This window comes from Petaurus breviceps, unplaced genomic scaffold, assembly GCF_028583685.1.
Source record: "Petaurus breviceps papuanus isolate PSGF00001 unplaced genomic scaffold, PetGlider_PUasm1.0 90650, whole genome shotgun sequence".
Classification (NCBI taxonomy): Eukaryota; Metazoa; Chordata; class Mammalia; order Diprotodontia; family Petauridae; genus Petaurus; species Petaurus breviceps.
In genome coordinates this window covers 1987215-2001711 of record NW_027187299.1, presented here as the reverse complement: position 1 = coordinate 2001711, position 14497 = coordinate 1987215, and the positions used below count along the sequence as shown (strand labels likewise).

General features: G+C 41.2%; 1 protein-coding gene across 9 annotated transcripts in view; it reads left to right on the top strand.

The window, feature by feature from the left end:
• SLC35F3 (solute carrier family 35 member F3) overlaps positions 1–14497 on the top strand; it is a 543673-nt gene that overhangs the window by 392709 nt on the left and 136467 nt on the right. Inside the window, exons 1-2 of one of the 9 annotated variants that reach the window (XM_069064855.1) lie at positions 292–590; positions 5038–5147. The exons of 7 other annotated variants lie outside the window; for them this stretch is intronic. In XM_069064855.1, the coding sequence (XP_068920956.1) occupies positions 5066–5147 (82 nt within the window). In that variant the 5' untranslated portion in view covers positions 292–590; positions 5038–5065. Of the gene's footprint in view, positions 1–291; positions 591–5037; positions 5148–14497 lie in introns of those variants that run through there. One more of the 9 variants, XM_069064856.1, reaches the window with a different exon arrangement.

The following is a 14497-nucleotide window of genomic DNA, read 5'->3' as shown; positions in this document are numbered from 1 at the left end:
GAGAGAGAGAGAGAGAGAGAGAGAGAGAGAGAGAGAGAGATTGTGTACGTGTGTGAGAGCCCAAGGAGGAGCTGCTGTGCTGTTGCTGCAGCGAGATCAGTCAGGGTATCCAAAACAGGCAGCAGAGGGACGAGAGAGAAGAGAGAGGAAAGAGGAGAGAGGAGAGGAGGACGAGGAGGAGAGGAGGACCAGGAGGAGGAAGAGGAGGAAAAGGAGGAGGGGAGAGAAAGAAAGGGAGAGGGAGGGAGGGAAGGAGAGAGAGAAAGAGAAAGAGAGAGAGAGAGAAGAGAGGAGAGAGGAGAGAGAGAGAGAGAGAGAGAGAGAGAGAGAGAGAGAGAGAGAGAGGGAAAGAGGAGATAGAAACACGAAACACGAAAGAAGCCCCCACACTCACACACTTCTATAAGAAGGAGTGGTTGTGTTGAAAATAGGGAAAGGAGAGGGACTCCTGCTGCAGCCGGCTCCAGGATGTAGGCAATCAGCTGAAGAGCTCCTGCAGGCAGACGGGCTCATCATGAAGAAACACTCAGCCAGGGTAGCCCCACTCAGCGCTTGCAACAGTCCGGTCCTTACTCTAACCAAAGTGGAAGGTAATGCATGTATCCCACTGCCCTGGGGAGGGGGAAGGGGGCGGAGGGAGGAGGGAAGAGTTCCGAGAGATGGACATCCTCAAGCCGTCCGCGATTTAGGGAGTCTCCAGTGAGGAGATGCTGTACCTCATTCAGAGACCTGGTCCACTGTGGCGTGAGCCATGTCTTCCTCGGGTCCCCTGGGAGCAGGTGGCCGTGGCTAGGGCTAGGAATGTAAAATGTGCTCCATTGACGGAGACCCAAGTCTGCAGTGCAATGCGTGGGACCGTGTGGGGTGGATCAGTTGGCAGCAGCTGCTGCTGTTGCTACTGCCGCCCCAAGGTTCCCCCGCACTTAGACTTCAGGAGCAGCCGAATTTGCTGCAGTGATTTTGGAGGAGTTATTGGCCTCTGAGGTGAAGGCTAAACTGCAGTTACTTGACTTTCTACTGGGATTAGGGAAGGAACCTTTGGTTCGTTCAGACCTAGCCCATATGCCTCCATCTCATCACCAATGTTTTTGCACCCTTTTAGTAGGCTGACCTTCCCTTGCCTGCCTGGGGCCACCTGCCTGCCAGATAGCAGGTAATCCTGGAGAGAACTTTCCCCCTTAAGTTGCCATTAAGTTTGGAACATATACACTGTGCCAGAGCAGGAAGGCATTGGGGGTTGGGGTGACAGAGATACTGCAGTGGAATCAGATGGTTGGGAATTTTTGTCTACACTGGTGTCATTCCCAACAGATGCTAAACTCTGCAGGAATGGGCAAGGCAATGAGTGCAATTGGCTTCTCTCCAATTCGGATCTTATTTGGCATCTCTGTGGTTGTTCTGTCTTTGTGACCCCTTTTTCTGAAGCGTTAAAGCTGAGCTCTTCTTCTGAACCCCCCCAGACCTCCTCAGCATCCCTCTGTGTGCATTGGGCTGATGATTTGTTACAAGGCTGTCAGCAATGTTGGCCTTCATGTGTGGAATGCAGCAGTTACTCACAGCACGGGCATGTGTACAGGAAGGAGCAGAGGGAGGAAGAGCAAGGAAAGCATCCTCTGAATCCCTGAAGAGTTTTGTCTCATTCAGATTCCTCTCTGATCTTGCTAAAATGAGAGGACAAATTGCCTTCACGTGGAAGACAAAGGCAGAAGTAGCTGTGGTCAAATAACAATTTGGTTTCTTTAACTCCTCCCACTCTATGGTCTTACAAGAAAATGGACTGTCTCCTACAAGACACAAACAATAATTAGCTCTTCATGGATCAGAACTCATTCACATGGGAAGGTTAGCAGGTGTCCTCTTCCTTCTCTATCCCATGAGCAACAATTCAATTTTTATCCCTGTGCTATTAGGCGTCAATCACCAGCCTCATTTGCACAGAGATTTCCCTCACCTTTTGCCATCTACTCCAGGCAGGCTTGCATCATGTGGGCAGGCCGAGAAAGGAAATTTCCATTTAGAAACTTTTGTACTCATGATATCTGCAAACCACTAGCCAAGAAGCTAGTAAATTCTTCCCCAAGCCCCAACTGGGGTGGAGCAGGTGAGGCTGTGGGGAACAAATCAGGAAAAATGCTTTCTGAGTCACGTTCAAGTTTAACAGAAGTAGAGAAAATTGCTATAGGTCCCCAACCAAAACCTGGGACAACACTCAGAAAGAATAGCAATCTTAGAGATGAAAAGGATATTAGAGGCAATCTAGTTCAATGTGTACCTGAACAGAAATTCTACTCTACAATATCCCAGACAAGTCATCATTCAACCTATGCTTAAATCATTCCAATGAAGGGGAATCTGATATTTTCTAAGGCATTCTAATCTACTTTTTGACACTCTAATTCTTAGGAAGTTTTTCCTTACATTAAACCTAAGTCTGTTTCTTTGAAGTTTCTATACATTTTCTGCTAATTTTGCCCTCTGGGACCAAAGAGAAACAACCAGATTCCTCTTCCAGGTGACAGCACTTAGAATACTGTTCAATTGTTTTTTTTTTTTTTCACAACAGCTACCAGGACCCATCTGAGCCTTCTTGTCTTCAGTCTCAACATCTCTAGCTCTTCCAAATGATCCTCATATCAATATATGCTTGTTGTTGAATTGAGTTGAATGTAACATGGTCTAAGTCCCCTCACTATCCTGGTGGCTGGAATATGTTGCAGCTTGTCAATGCACCTCTTTATTCTGTTGCCACCCAAGACCCGAAATAATTCATTAAGATTGTATAGGATGACCGTAAATTCTAATTAACCCAACTCTGAGTCCACCCCACCCACTTCTTCCTCTCTTTATGGATCACTGCCACTGATGAGGACAAGCAATTTTATTTCCAAAGCGTGTCTGTTTTATGGCACGAAAGTAGGGAGTTCCCTCTCTGGGGGATGTTGGGCAATGAAGTTACATAACCCACAATATGGATACACCACTCTGATCACTCAGCCAAGAAGGGCGCCTACATGCTCCCCATCCCCATTATCATATGCTTCAGCAGTCTCTCTTCTCTCTGCCTGTCTTATCCACCTAACCAGTCATAAGACTGCCAAAAACTCCCAAGAACTCCTGAGATTGTTTAAGATATATTCACTGAATTTATGACAACTGAGTTTTACAGACAACCCCGTCCTCTAACCATCTCCCAAACCCAGGGGAAAATAAATGCTCCCCCTTAGCTCACCCATGGCACCAGGCACCCAGAGTGCTGCTCATGTGTAATGGAAGCCCCCTTCCTATTCCTGGTAATTTTCTGTCCTTGAGAAACTGAATTTTTCTGCCTACATAAAGAGCAAGTGACTAACATTTAGTCCCACATGAAAAAGGAAAGGAGTGAACTGCTATGTCTGAAACAAAGGTCCTTCTGCCCATGCAATTTAGATATTGTCTATGAAGTGTTGTTAGCTGTTACTGTGCCTTGTGGGAAGCAACATATTTTAATCTGAGTCCACCCTACTAGGCTGCAAGTTAAACTATGGCAGAGACTCCATTAATGAACAAGCCTTTATTAAGTACCACTATGTATCAAACACTATGCTGAGTACTTAGGATACAGATACAAAATACAGTCCATGCCCTCAAGGATCTTATATTCTTGTAATGATGGGAGGATAAAAATAAATGGTGATAATGACTTTGGACCTGGGGAATAGAGTTGGTGAGTGGTGCCATAGGTCAGTTAATTATCATGCCCATTCCAGAAACCTGGTGGCATCGATTTGATGTTTCCCAGAGAAAGGTAGAAAAGCAGAAGGTATGTAGGTGGTAATAGGACACATGATAAGATGTCTAAGACAGAAGTTGCTCTGCACACAATAGTGCTTGATAAAAGTTTGTTGAATTGAACTGAATTAAAATTCTATGTGGCAGTGACCCTGGCCTAAGTGGAAGAGCTTAGAACTGCTCAACACTGGGGGCCAACCTTCTCTTCCTCACCCCATTTATAAAGTATATGTATCACATCTGCTCTGCAAGGCCAACACTAGGTGAAGCTATGAAGTAAATGAAGCTTGACTTTTATGACCTTTTTCCTACTCCCCACCCCACCCCCACCATTCTCAGTACCCAAAACTTTTTCATCTATCATCATCTGCCCCTACAAAAATCTATCCTCAGAAAACATGTCAGTCACTTAGACCTGAGTGCAAATTAAACAATTTGTTTCCTCTCCCAGTAAAGTAAAGTATCAGTAAATAAATAGTGAAGGTAGTGGGGCAGGGGGCTTCCCAAATTCCTGAAATTATACCCAGTAAGTAACCCTCTACTTTGTCCCATATGTGAGACTAGCTCTATTGGTCTTTTCATTGCAATTTGGTAAGGCAATAAAGCTTAATGCAGTGGCCCATAAACTGAAATCCATGAATTTATATCATATAGGTGTACATGTGCATATATTATATATATAATATAAAATATATATACAATGTAGTATATATGAAGTAATTATGTTAACATAGCTATCTATATATACATTTATATATGTGCACATATCATGTGTGTATATGTATAAGTGTGTATATATAACTGTATTTCAGTAGAATTGGTTTGCTTTATAATCCTGTATATTTTATTTTTGTATTTAAAAGCATGATTCATAGAAGGGGTTCATAGGCTTCACTAGACTGCCATCAAAGGGGCCCATGACCTAAACAAGGTTTAAGAAACCCTACCCTCACAGCTGGAGTGATAGCCTTAGAGTCAGAAAGACCTGACCTTGAATCTCACTTCTAACACTTAGCTGTGTGACTATTGGTAATTGACTTAACCTCTTCTTATCCTCAGTTTCCTAATTTTTAAAATGGAAATAATAATACCTGGAGGTTTTACCTCACAAGGTTGTTGTGGTGTTCAAATGAGATAGAGTATACTATCCAGATTTTAGAACATTCTATAAATGTCCACTATTGATATTGTTCACCTGCTCTAATGCTTAGATTCATATCAGGCCTGAGGTTATGAAATGTGGCCTCCTCTCCCCCACTTTGTGAATAGGTACTCCAAATCCTGAGACAAGCTGGGAATGAGGCTGGACATGGAGTTGTTAAACAGGCCTCAGCTGAGCAGTGTGGCCGTAGATGTGCTGTCCGACAAGCCCTTGAGTGGTGAGTGAGGTACCAACAGTGGAGTTGCTCCCAGTGGGGAGCACCTTGAAGCTTTTCCTTTTTCCTTAATAAAAGGACTGGAATTTAAGAATACCTTGAAGGATCGAGCTATGTCAGTTGACACAGTGCATTTTTTTTTAATCCATAGGACAAAGAAAAAAGATAGATAGAAAATGATTATTTTCAAAGAAAAATTATAATAAAATTCATGTGTCAATTGATGTGCCTGGTCTTTCAAGTGTTAATTAATTCAAATGTTTATGTAACAGACCTGCTGATGGCTGAGCAGACTGGGGCTCGCTCCCACTAAAGTGCCCCATCTCTGAGCTCACATGCAGACCAGATTCAGTCTTGGGAGAAGTTAATCTCATCAAAAGAGAGGCCAAATTCTTTCTTATTGTTTCTGGCTCATCATGCCCCAACCCCAGGACAGAACCATGGAGACATGTATTGACACTTAAAATGTGAAACAGTAACCCATAACTCCAGTTATACTCTTCTGGGAAGTCAACACGTAAAATAGAAATGTGTACAACTGAATAGTCATTTCACCTTCACCTTCAACCCTGCATTCTCTGAAAAACTCCCTTAAGGTTCATGTCTTTGTACAAATCCTTTCAGGGTTTGAACCCATCCTCTTACCTATAATGAGGAAAGGAAATACAAGGCAGAAGAGACATCCAGAGCCTTGATATTCAGCCTTGTGTCTACCTAGCCTGCACATGTGTTCAATGTCAAATGCAAGCAGTTGCCATTGCTATTGGGGGGTTTAAGAGAGGTACCTTTTTCTCAAGGACAGGAAGCTCCAGAGAGAATTACAAACCACACATTCAGAAGATAGGAAGAAGAAAGCAAAAGTAGAAGTCATCTCTCTCTTTTAAGTCTATGAGTAGGTGGTTCTTCTTGATTTAGTGCTGAATTCTCTTTGATGAAGCTCCTCTTCCCCTATATCCAGTCATGGGGACTAAGGGATTGCTTCATCATCCTGAAATCCATTAGTTCTAAGTATGCATAGCCTTGAAAGTGAAGGGCGTGGGGAGTCAATTCATCATCACTCATGTTCCATGGGTTTCCTCTACCCCCAGTATATTTGTTTCTAAATCATCTTTACCTGGCAATGTCTAGATTTCTGCCTGATCTTCAATTATAGCTGATACACCTCTAGCCCAGCAAGAATCCCACATGGGAACCAATTTCTTGAATTATGTTTCAATACAGTATCTGTTTTTTGCCAAATTCTTCTTGATTCTCTGAGATAACACAAGTCAAGATATCGATTTGGGCTAAATGTGCTTCTCTCACATACGGAGTGCTGCCTAGAGGCAGCTGCTGAGAGCAATGGATAGAATATAGGGCCTGGAGTTTGAATCCAGCCTTAGACACTTACTAATTGTGATACTGGACAAGTCACTTAACGTCTCAGTCTCAGTTTTCTCAATTGTAAAGTGGGGATAATAGCAACACCTACCTCCCAGGGTTGTTGTGAGGGTCAAGTGAGATATTTGTAAAGCACTTAATACATAGTAGGTGCTTAATAAATGCTTAAAGCATTCCTTCTTTCCTTCCCCTTAGTGTGAAGGAAAAGAGATCCAATCCTCTTTCCTCATAGCAGACCAGTGCCCATTTCTCAATGTTTCAAGCCTATTTGTTAGAAGGAAAAGGAGGGGAAAAGATCCTATTTATTTATTCCTATGATGAACTCGGTGTCCACATCCATTCGTTATCCCTCACTCTTTCTCTTGGCGTTTCATGTTGAGTTTGGCTTTAGTTCTATTTTTTGAAATGATTTGCATTTTGTGTGCTTGTTTTGGAAGCAGTGAATCATTTTGTTTTGCTTTGGATGCTTGATGTTAGGTAGTCTCCATGTTGTGATGCTTCTGTTTGGATGAGAGACAAGGCTACAGTGAGATAATTCAACTTACAGGGACTATTTATTAGACTGTGCAATGAGTCTCCCAGTGCACGTCATGAGGCACCATCATGTGGACCATAGGAAGCCAAATTTAGGAATGAAATCCTCAGTTACTTTCAACACTGGGTCATCAGAGTACAGCCCTGAATGACTCAAAGGAGAATGGATGAGGTGATTGTTTTATATCTCACTCCTGGCTTCCAAGTCTGGGATTCTCTGTGATCCTGAGACTGGCAGGGAGGAAGGTTTTTACAAGACCAATAGTTACCTTGATCATAAATATTTAAAATCTCTCATTCATATTAAGTCAAACAAAATACAAATATTGAGGGAATATGGTGTAGTGAATAGAGAACTGGCCTCCAAATCAGGAATACCCAGACTCAAGTCCCATCAATCACACACATTGGCTATTTAATTCTGGGCAAGTCCCCATTAGAGAGGCAACTCTCTAAAGCTGTAAATTACAGGAACCAATCTGCATTGGGAGTTCCATTTGGGGGAGGGAATAAGCATTCCTATAGCTTCTACTACATGCCGGGCACTGTGATAAATTTTTTACAAATATCTCATTGGAGCCTCACAACAATCCTGCAAGGTCAGTGCTGTTATTATCCCCATTTTATAGTTGAGGAAACTGAGGTTAAGTGACTTGCTCAGTGCCACACTAGTAAGTGTGACTGAATTTGAACTCAGGTCTTCATGACTCCAGGAGCATCACTCTATCCACGGTGCTTTTCCACAGTAGAAACTGCCTTTCTACCAAGAAGATCTCAAATCTGATACTCCTCCCCCATCCCCCACTGAAGTTCATTCTTGTGTTAAGAAGTAATAACTGTAGATAATAAAAGTGACACCAAACATTCTCATGAAAGGGTTGGCCTTTAGTTTGGGACTGTAATCCTTTTTGCAGGGTTTATTACTAGGTACAAATGCTTTTTCTCAAGCAGGATTGTTCCATCTCAGCTCCAAGTGAGGGCAGTCTGCCCACTATTTTTGCTCTCATGGATATATCCTATCTTGATGGTACTGGCTACTTTTCCTCCCTGTGTTATCAGTTGAGTCAGTCCTACTTGTGCTATCTGAGTTGGCAATCTCCCACGTGGTATGATTTGAAATAAGGATAGGACTTGGACCCACAAATTTCACTGGCATTGGCAAAGAGAATTTTGATTGTGAAAACTTCCTCTACCAATGTAAATTGGTATCTTCATTGAAACTTAGTTGCCTAGAGCATGATTTTTCCAAAGGTGTGCACCAAATATGTATCAGAGACAGGACTCGAACCCAACCCTGAGGTTCCCTATTAACTCTGTTCTATTCACTATTCCATGATGCTTCTTGTAATCATTTTAGAACCACTACTTATAGACCCCTCCGGTGCAAAATGCCTCCCCCTCTGACTTGCTGCCCAACTTAGAGTTCCTACAGTTAGATGCATTCCTTAGATACCTGGGGTAGAATGCAATAATATCTGGCTAATGAAAGAAACAGCAGGAAAAGAGACAGAGAACAGAAAAATATCCATGTGTATTGGGCTTACCAAGTTGAGGATTTCATGTCATCTTAAATTTTAAATCATTTTTATGTGGGCCTAAGAAAAGACCTCCAAGAGAAGACCCTGTTCTGGGTTATGAAGAAAAAGATTTGATTTTTTTGTTTGCCATCTTTGCCAACATTAGTTTGCCTAATTAGAACATGATGTCCTACATCAGAGAGCAGGGTGCAGAGGTAATGGGATACAGGACAGAAAAGGTTATTTTTATGATAATAATATCTAACATTTATATACTGCCTACTATGTATCAGGCACTGTGTTGCGCTCTTACCAATTATTATTTCATTTAAATCCTGCTGGGTAGGTGCTATTCTTGTCCTCATTTTATAGTCCAGGAAACTGAGGCAAACAGAGGTTAAGTGACTTACCCAGGATCACATAGCTAGTAAGTAATTGAGATGAATTTTAATTCAGATTGAAGACTCAAGTCTTCCTGACCATGTGCGCACCCTAGGCTCTGTCTGCTATTCCACCTAACTGCCTACAGCTACGGAAAAGGATTTGGGCAAGACCAAGTAAATAGGGCCCTACTCAAACCCAAGTCTGATGCTATGTGAGACCATGCCAGGGATAATATGAACAGTGATGGGAAAGAATGGCAACATTAGACACTTAAAATATTTAGTGTTAAATCCTTTCACAATCAGACCCCAACCTGCATTTCCAGCTTTCTTATGTGATATTTCCCTTCCTGTATTCTGCAATCTAATCAAACTGACACCTCCCAACCCTTGTGCTTTTTGCACAAGGATGTCCTTCCTATACCAGTAATATCTTCCCTCCTCACTCCTCTTCCTCTTAGAATCCCTAATTTCCTTCCAAGCTCAACTCAGGTACCAGTTTCTACATAAGGACTTCCCTGATCACCATCTGTTGCTCCTACTAACCCTTATCAAACATCTTATATTTATGCATTTCTTTTTTTTATCCTTAGCTATGTGTGTGTGTGTTATCTCTCCCAGTGGAATGTAAGTTTCTTGAAGAAAAGGACTGTTTCTTTTCTTTTTTTTGTCTTTGTATGCCCAAAACCTAGCTCAGTGCCGTGGGAGGGGCTTACTAAATATTTCTTGATTGGTAGAAATGAATACATAGAAAGAAGATTGGGGGCAGGGAAGATACTAGCAACAATCGTTTGCTACTAAAGAGTTTGTTTTTGTGACTTGCCTTGGTTATGGATGGTGTATAGTGAAAGTAACCTCACCACTAACTGTAAGAAATAACCATTCTGAAGTGCAAGTTGGCAGTATATGAAATGATGTTTACCATAAGATATGAAAGCCAACCCCCTTTTAAGAAGAAAAGCTCAATACATCCTCAGGGATTTGGGGGAGGAAGAATATTTATGAAGTCAGCATATTTCTTATCACAACTCTGGAAGCAAGGTACTATTTTCCTCATTTTGCAAATGAGGAAAATGAGACAGGTAGATGTTAAATGACTTGCCCAGGGTCATTATTGTTCATCCTTCATTCTCAAAGAGTAACAATGACATCAAGAGGGTGATATTTTGACTTACCCATGAATTGGATTTAAGAGAGGGAGAGCTACCCAGTCATCAACCTCACTCTCTCTTCCACAGTCATCAAAGTCCAGTGGTAAGACAAAATGGCTTGGGATTTAGTGGTTACTTTAGCTTTTCTAAATTAAGGTCTTTTCCAGATCCCAGTTTATCTGAGACAATGCCCTTTTAATAGCAAGATTTTGATGAGAATTGAGACAAAGGATGACCTAATTTACCATCACAATAATATCATTCTGGGAAGAAAAGATACTCAAAGTTTCTGGTCAGAACCAAAAACAATTGCTATTCACAGAGCTAATATATATCTGAGGCAAAATTTGACTTCAAATCTTCCTGACTCAAGATCCAACAGTCTATCCACTGTGCCACCTCCATAGATTTTGAGTTCAATGATAACTTAGAGGCCATTGAGTTCAGCTCCATTATTTTGCAGTTGAGGAAACAAGTTCTGAGATGTTGAGTAACCTTCTGAGAGTCACATAACTACTAGGTGTCTGAGGCAGGATTTGAATTCAAGGATACATTGCAAGTCTCCTTCTATCGGTTATTTTGTCTTATTCTCCTCTTAGCTTATTTTCCTCAGCTCCTTTGTTCTAGTTCTGACTACAGTGCCTGCCCAGTTTGAACAAAAGACCACTGAGCAGTAGCTGGCAGCTTGTACGTTCCTCCAGGACATGATCACTTCTGCTTTGTGAAGGGGTCCTGGTTAGAGCACATCTACCCCAAGAACAATGGCCAGGCATGCAACTCCTTAGAAATTTGTTGATTACAGGAATGGAGCAGCTTCCAGAAAACTGCTCTCCTAAGAAGTCTTTGTAGGCTCTTTCTTATCTCTGGGCTTCCTCTTGTAAACACATCCCAAAATACCCAAACCCCTTTGGGTTTCGAAGAACCCAAATTGATCAGCAGGTCAGATCTTCAGGCCAATTCTGGCTTTGAAACAACCTAGAGAATGTGTCTGCCCGTGTGTGTCTGTGGAGGGGGGGGGGGGTTATGTAACATTAAAGCATCAGTCAACATTTATTGAATACCTACTGTGTGCAGAGCAAGCAAGTTTAAAAGAAATCCCTTTAATTTAAAACTAAAATATATTTCTCAGTCCGGGGATCAAGAAATAGTAATCAACTCTTTCCCGTAGGATGTGGTCCCCTGACTTCTTCAGTATTACTTAAAGTTTAATCCACATCCATTCAGTTTTTCATGGGCCGATAATTCATCTCTTTCAGCATGTGCTGCACAAAAGTTGTCTTAATCTTGGTGAATAAAAGCATGCTATTTGAACATTTGGAAGTCATTCAGGTATCCCTTGGGAGATTAAAAAAAGAGAAAAAGAGCAATACAAAAAGGACTTTTGGCTGATTTGGTGTATCCTAGAAGATTTAACCCAGGCTTTTAGGGCCAGAATTTTTCATTCTAATTGCAGCTTAAAACTTGGCTCACTGAGGAACCTCAGGAAAACCTTGGTGGCCTCCATTGCAAAAGGAAGTCAAGTATCTTTCTCGGTCTTTGGAACCCTGTTCTGCTGAGACCTCACTAGGGACTTAGAACTTCATAAATAGGAAATGATTTTATCATGTAATATACTAATAAGCAGCTTCCCTTTTTCTCCCTAACTCTTCTGGATACCTTAGAGCTTTGCTTTACAACAAAAGCATCTCCAGTTTATGCAACTTTAAAGAAAACACCAGACACCTATAAAGAAATTTGGAGTTCATTCATTCCCACCTCCTCCTTCCTTTAAAGATAAGGAAAATAGGGGCGGCTAGGTGATACAGTGAATAGAGCACCAGCCCTGGAGTCAGGAGGACCTGAATTTAAATCCGGCCTCAAACACTTAACACAAAAAAAAAAAAAAAAACTAGCTGTGTGACCTTGGGCAAGTCACTTAACACCAACCTCCAAAAAAAAAGATGAAGAAACTGAGGCTCAAAAGAGTAAGATGAGCTGAATCTGTGATGTGCCCAATACAGTTATCTAGCCCAACTGTTATCACCTTACTCAGCACCAATATATATATTGGTGATATATATATTTATATATATAAGAGCAATCCATGATGTCCCATTTCTTTCTCACTTTTGGAAACCCTCTTCCACATGAAAAAAAGAAGTCAAATTCCATTCAAATCTGAAATTCAACTCTTCTTCTCTTTAACAATTGGAGTTTCAGAGTAAAATGTTTGTTTGGGGCCACAGCCCAAGCATGTGGAAGTCCTCCAACAGAAACCAGCCTCCAGAAACAAAAGAAGCAGACTATTTCCTCTTTTCCTTAATCCAACTTTCTTAAAAGGTGCCCTTCCTACCCAATAGCAACATTCAAAGGGTAGGAGCAGGAGGGGTTATGGGGATTTCCTGAGTCTAGTGCACACGTGCCCATTTTCTTCTCTCTTTCCTTGCCTACATAGCCAAGTTCTGTTCCTATGATGAAATAATGCCTCACTTCTGCTTCTTAATAAACTACTAACCAATAAACTCCATGAGCTCCCTATTGCCTCCAGGAGCAAATACAAAATGTTCTGTTTGGCATTCAAAGCCCTTCATAACCTATCCCCCTGCTACCTTTCCAGAATTTTTACACCTTACTCCCACACATGTACTCTGAAATCCATTAACACTGATCTCTTGGCTGTTTTATAAACAAAGCATCCATCTCTCAGCTCTGGGGCATTCTCTCTGGCTGTCCCTAATTCCTAGAACACTCTTCCTTGTCTTTTCTGAATAGTGACATCGCCCCTTTGAAGTTCCAACTAAAATTCCACCTTCTATAGGCAGCCTTCTCCAACTCCCCTTAATTCTGGTGCTTTCCCTCTGTTAATTATTTCCTATTTATACTGTATATAGCTTACCTTGTTTGCATGTTGTCTCCCCATCATATCATAAGTTCTTTGAGGACAGTGACTGTCCTTTGCCTCTTTTTATATCTCCAACACTAAGTACAGTGAATGACACATAGTAGGTATCAAACAAATATTTGTTGATTGATTGAAAATCCTTAGTTTCCTTCAAGGCTCACCTGAATGTAACAACTCCTCTAAAAAAGCCTTCCCTTTTCCTCTTGAAATTATCTTGGTTTTGCTTTTATGGTCACCTGATTAATTCCCAGCCCCTTTCCAATAGAATGTAAGTTGCTTGAATACAATGACCTTGTGTTCATTTTTGTATCTTCACACTGAGAAGCAGGATAAAAAACATCAGACATGTAGAAAGACATTTGGAGTTCATCCATTCCCACCTCTTCCCTTTAAAGATGAGGAAACTGAGGGTCAAAAAAGTAAGGTAAGCAAAATCTGTGATGTGCCCAGCACAGTTATCTAGCCAAACTGTTATCAGCTTACTCAGCACCAAAATAAACATATATTAAAGCAATCCATGATGTCTCATTTCTTTCCCCTTAGACAGGGAAAGATCAAAGTCAAGTCCTGCTTCTGAACCAAACTGTGACCTCAGGCATGTCATTTAACCTGTTGATGCCCCCAGGACACTCTCTAAGACTATAAGAAGCAAATGAGTTGCTGATCTGCTTTGCTGGAAGAAAGTTTTCATACAGGGAGTTTCTTCTACTGTTGAAATCACAGTTCTCCCTGCCCCCCTCTCCCCCCCGCCAAAAAAAAAAAAAGACAAAAAACTTCAGTGCCTAGCACAAATACTTAAATTAATTTTTGACTAATTTAGTTCCATTCCAAAGGTATGAAATGCCTCCTATGTACCAGGGGCTATCCTAGATATTGGAGATGCAAATACAAAATGAAACAGTCTTGGCCTTCATAAAGCTCACATTCCAATGAGGGAAAAAACACATATACATATAAGTACAAAATGTAGGAAAAGTAATTTCCAAGATAACATATCTAGTGTGAAGGACAATTAGTTAAAAATAGAACAGGAGGTCTAGTGGGCACAATGTCAGGGGAGGAAATATGGGAGTAGGAATATTATTCAAATGGGGTTGATGCTGATGGTATGAGGTATCACAGAGTAGTGGTCCAGGAAGGAAGATATGATCTAGTCAGGCTACAGATAAAAAGTACAGGAATACTGAGGAGTAAGAAAGATTGTCAAACCCTGCACAGTAACAAAGATAATATCAATTTGTTTGTTAGTCCCCGACAAAGGGATGAAAATGAGGGAAGGGAGGGAAGAGTGGTAAAGAAGCGTATGTCTCATTTCTAAACCTATCTAATGATCAAGGTAGGAATTTGAGTAGTCCTGGGGCCACAGGATTATACAGGTGGTGGGCCATGTTTGAAATAATGGCCCATTGCATAGGTATTTCTGCATTATGACTCATTCTAATGTTTTTTATTCTGAAATATTTTATTTTTTTCCAATGACATATAAAGACAATTTTTAACATTCATT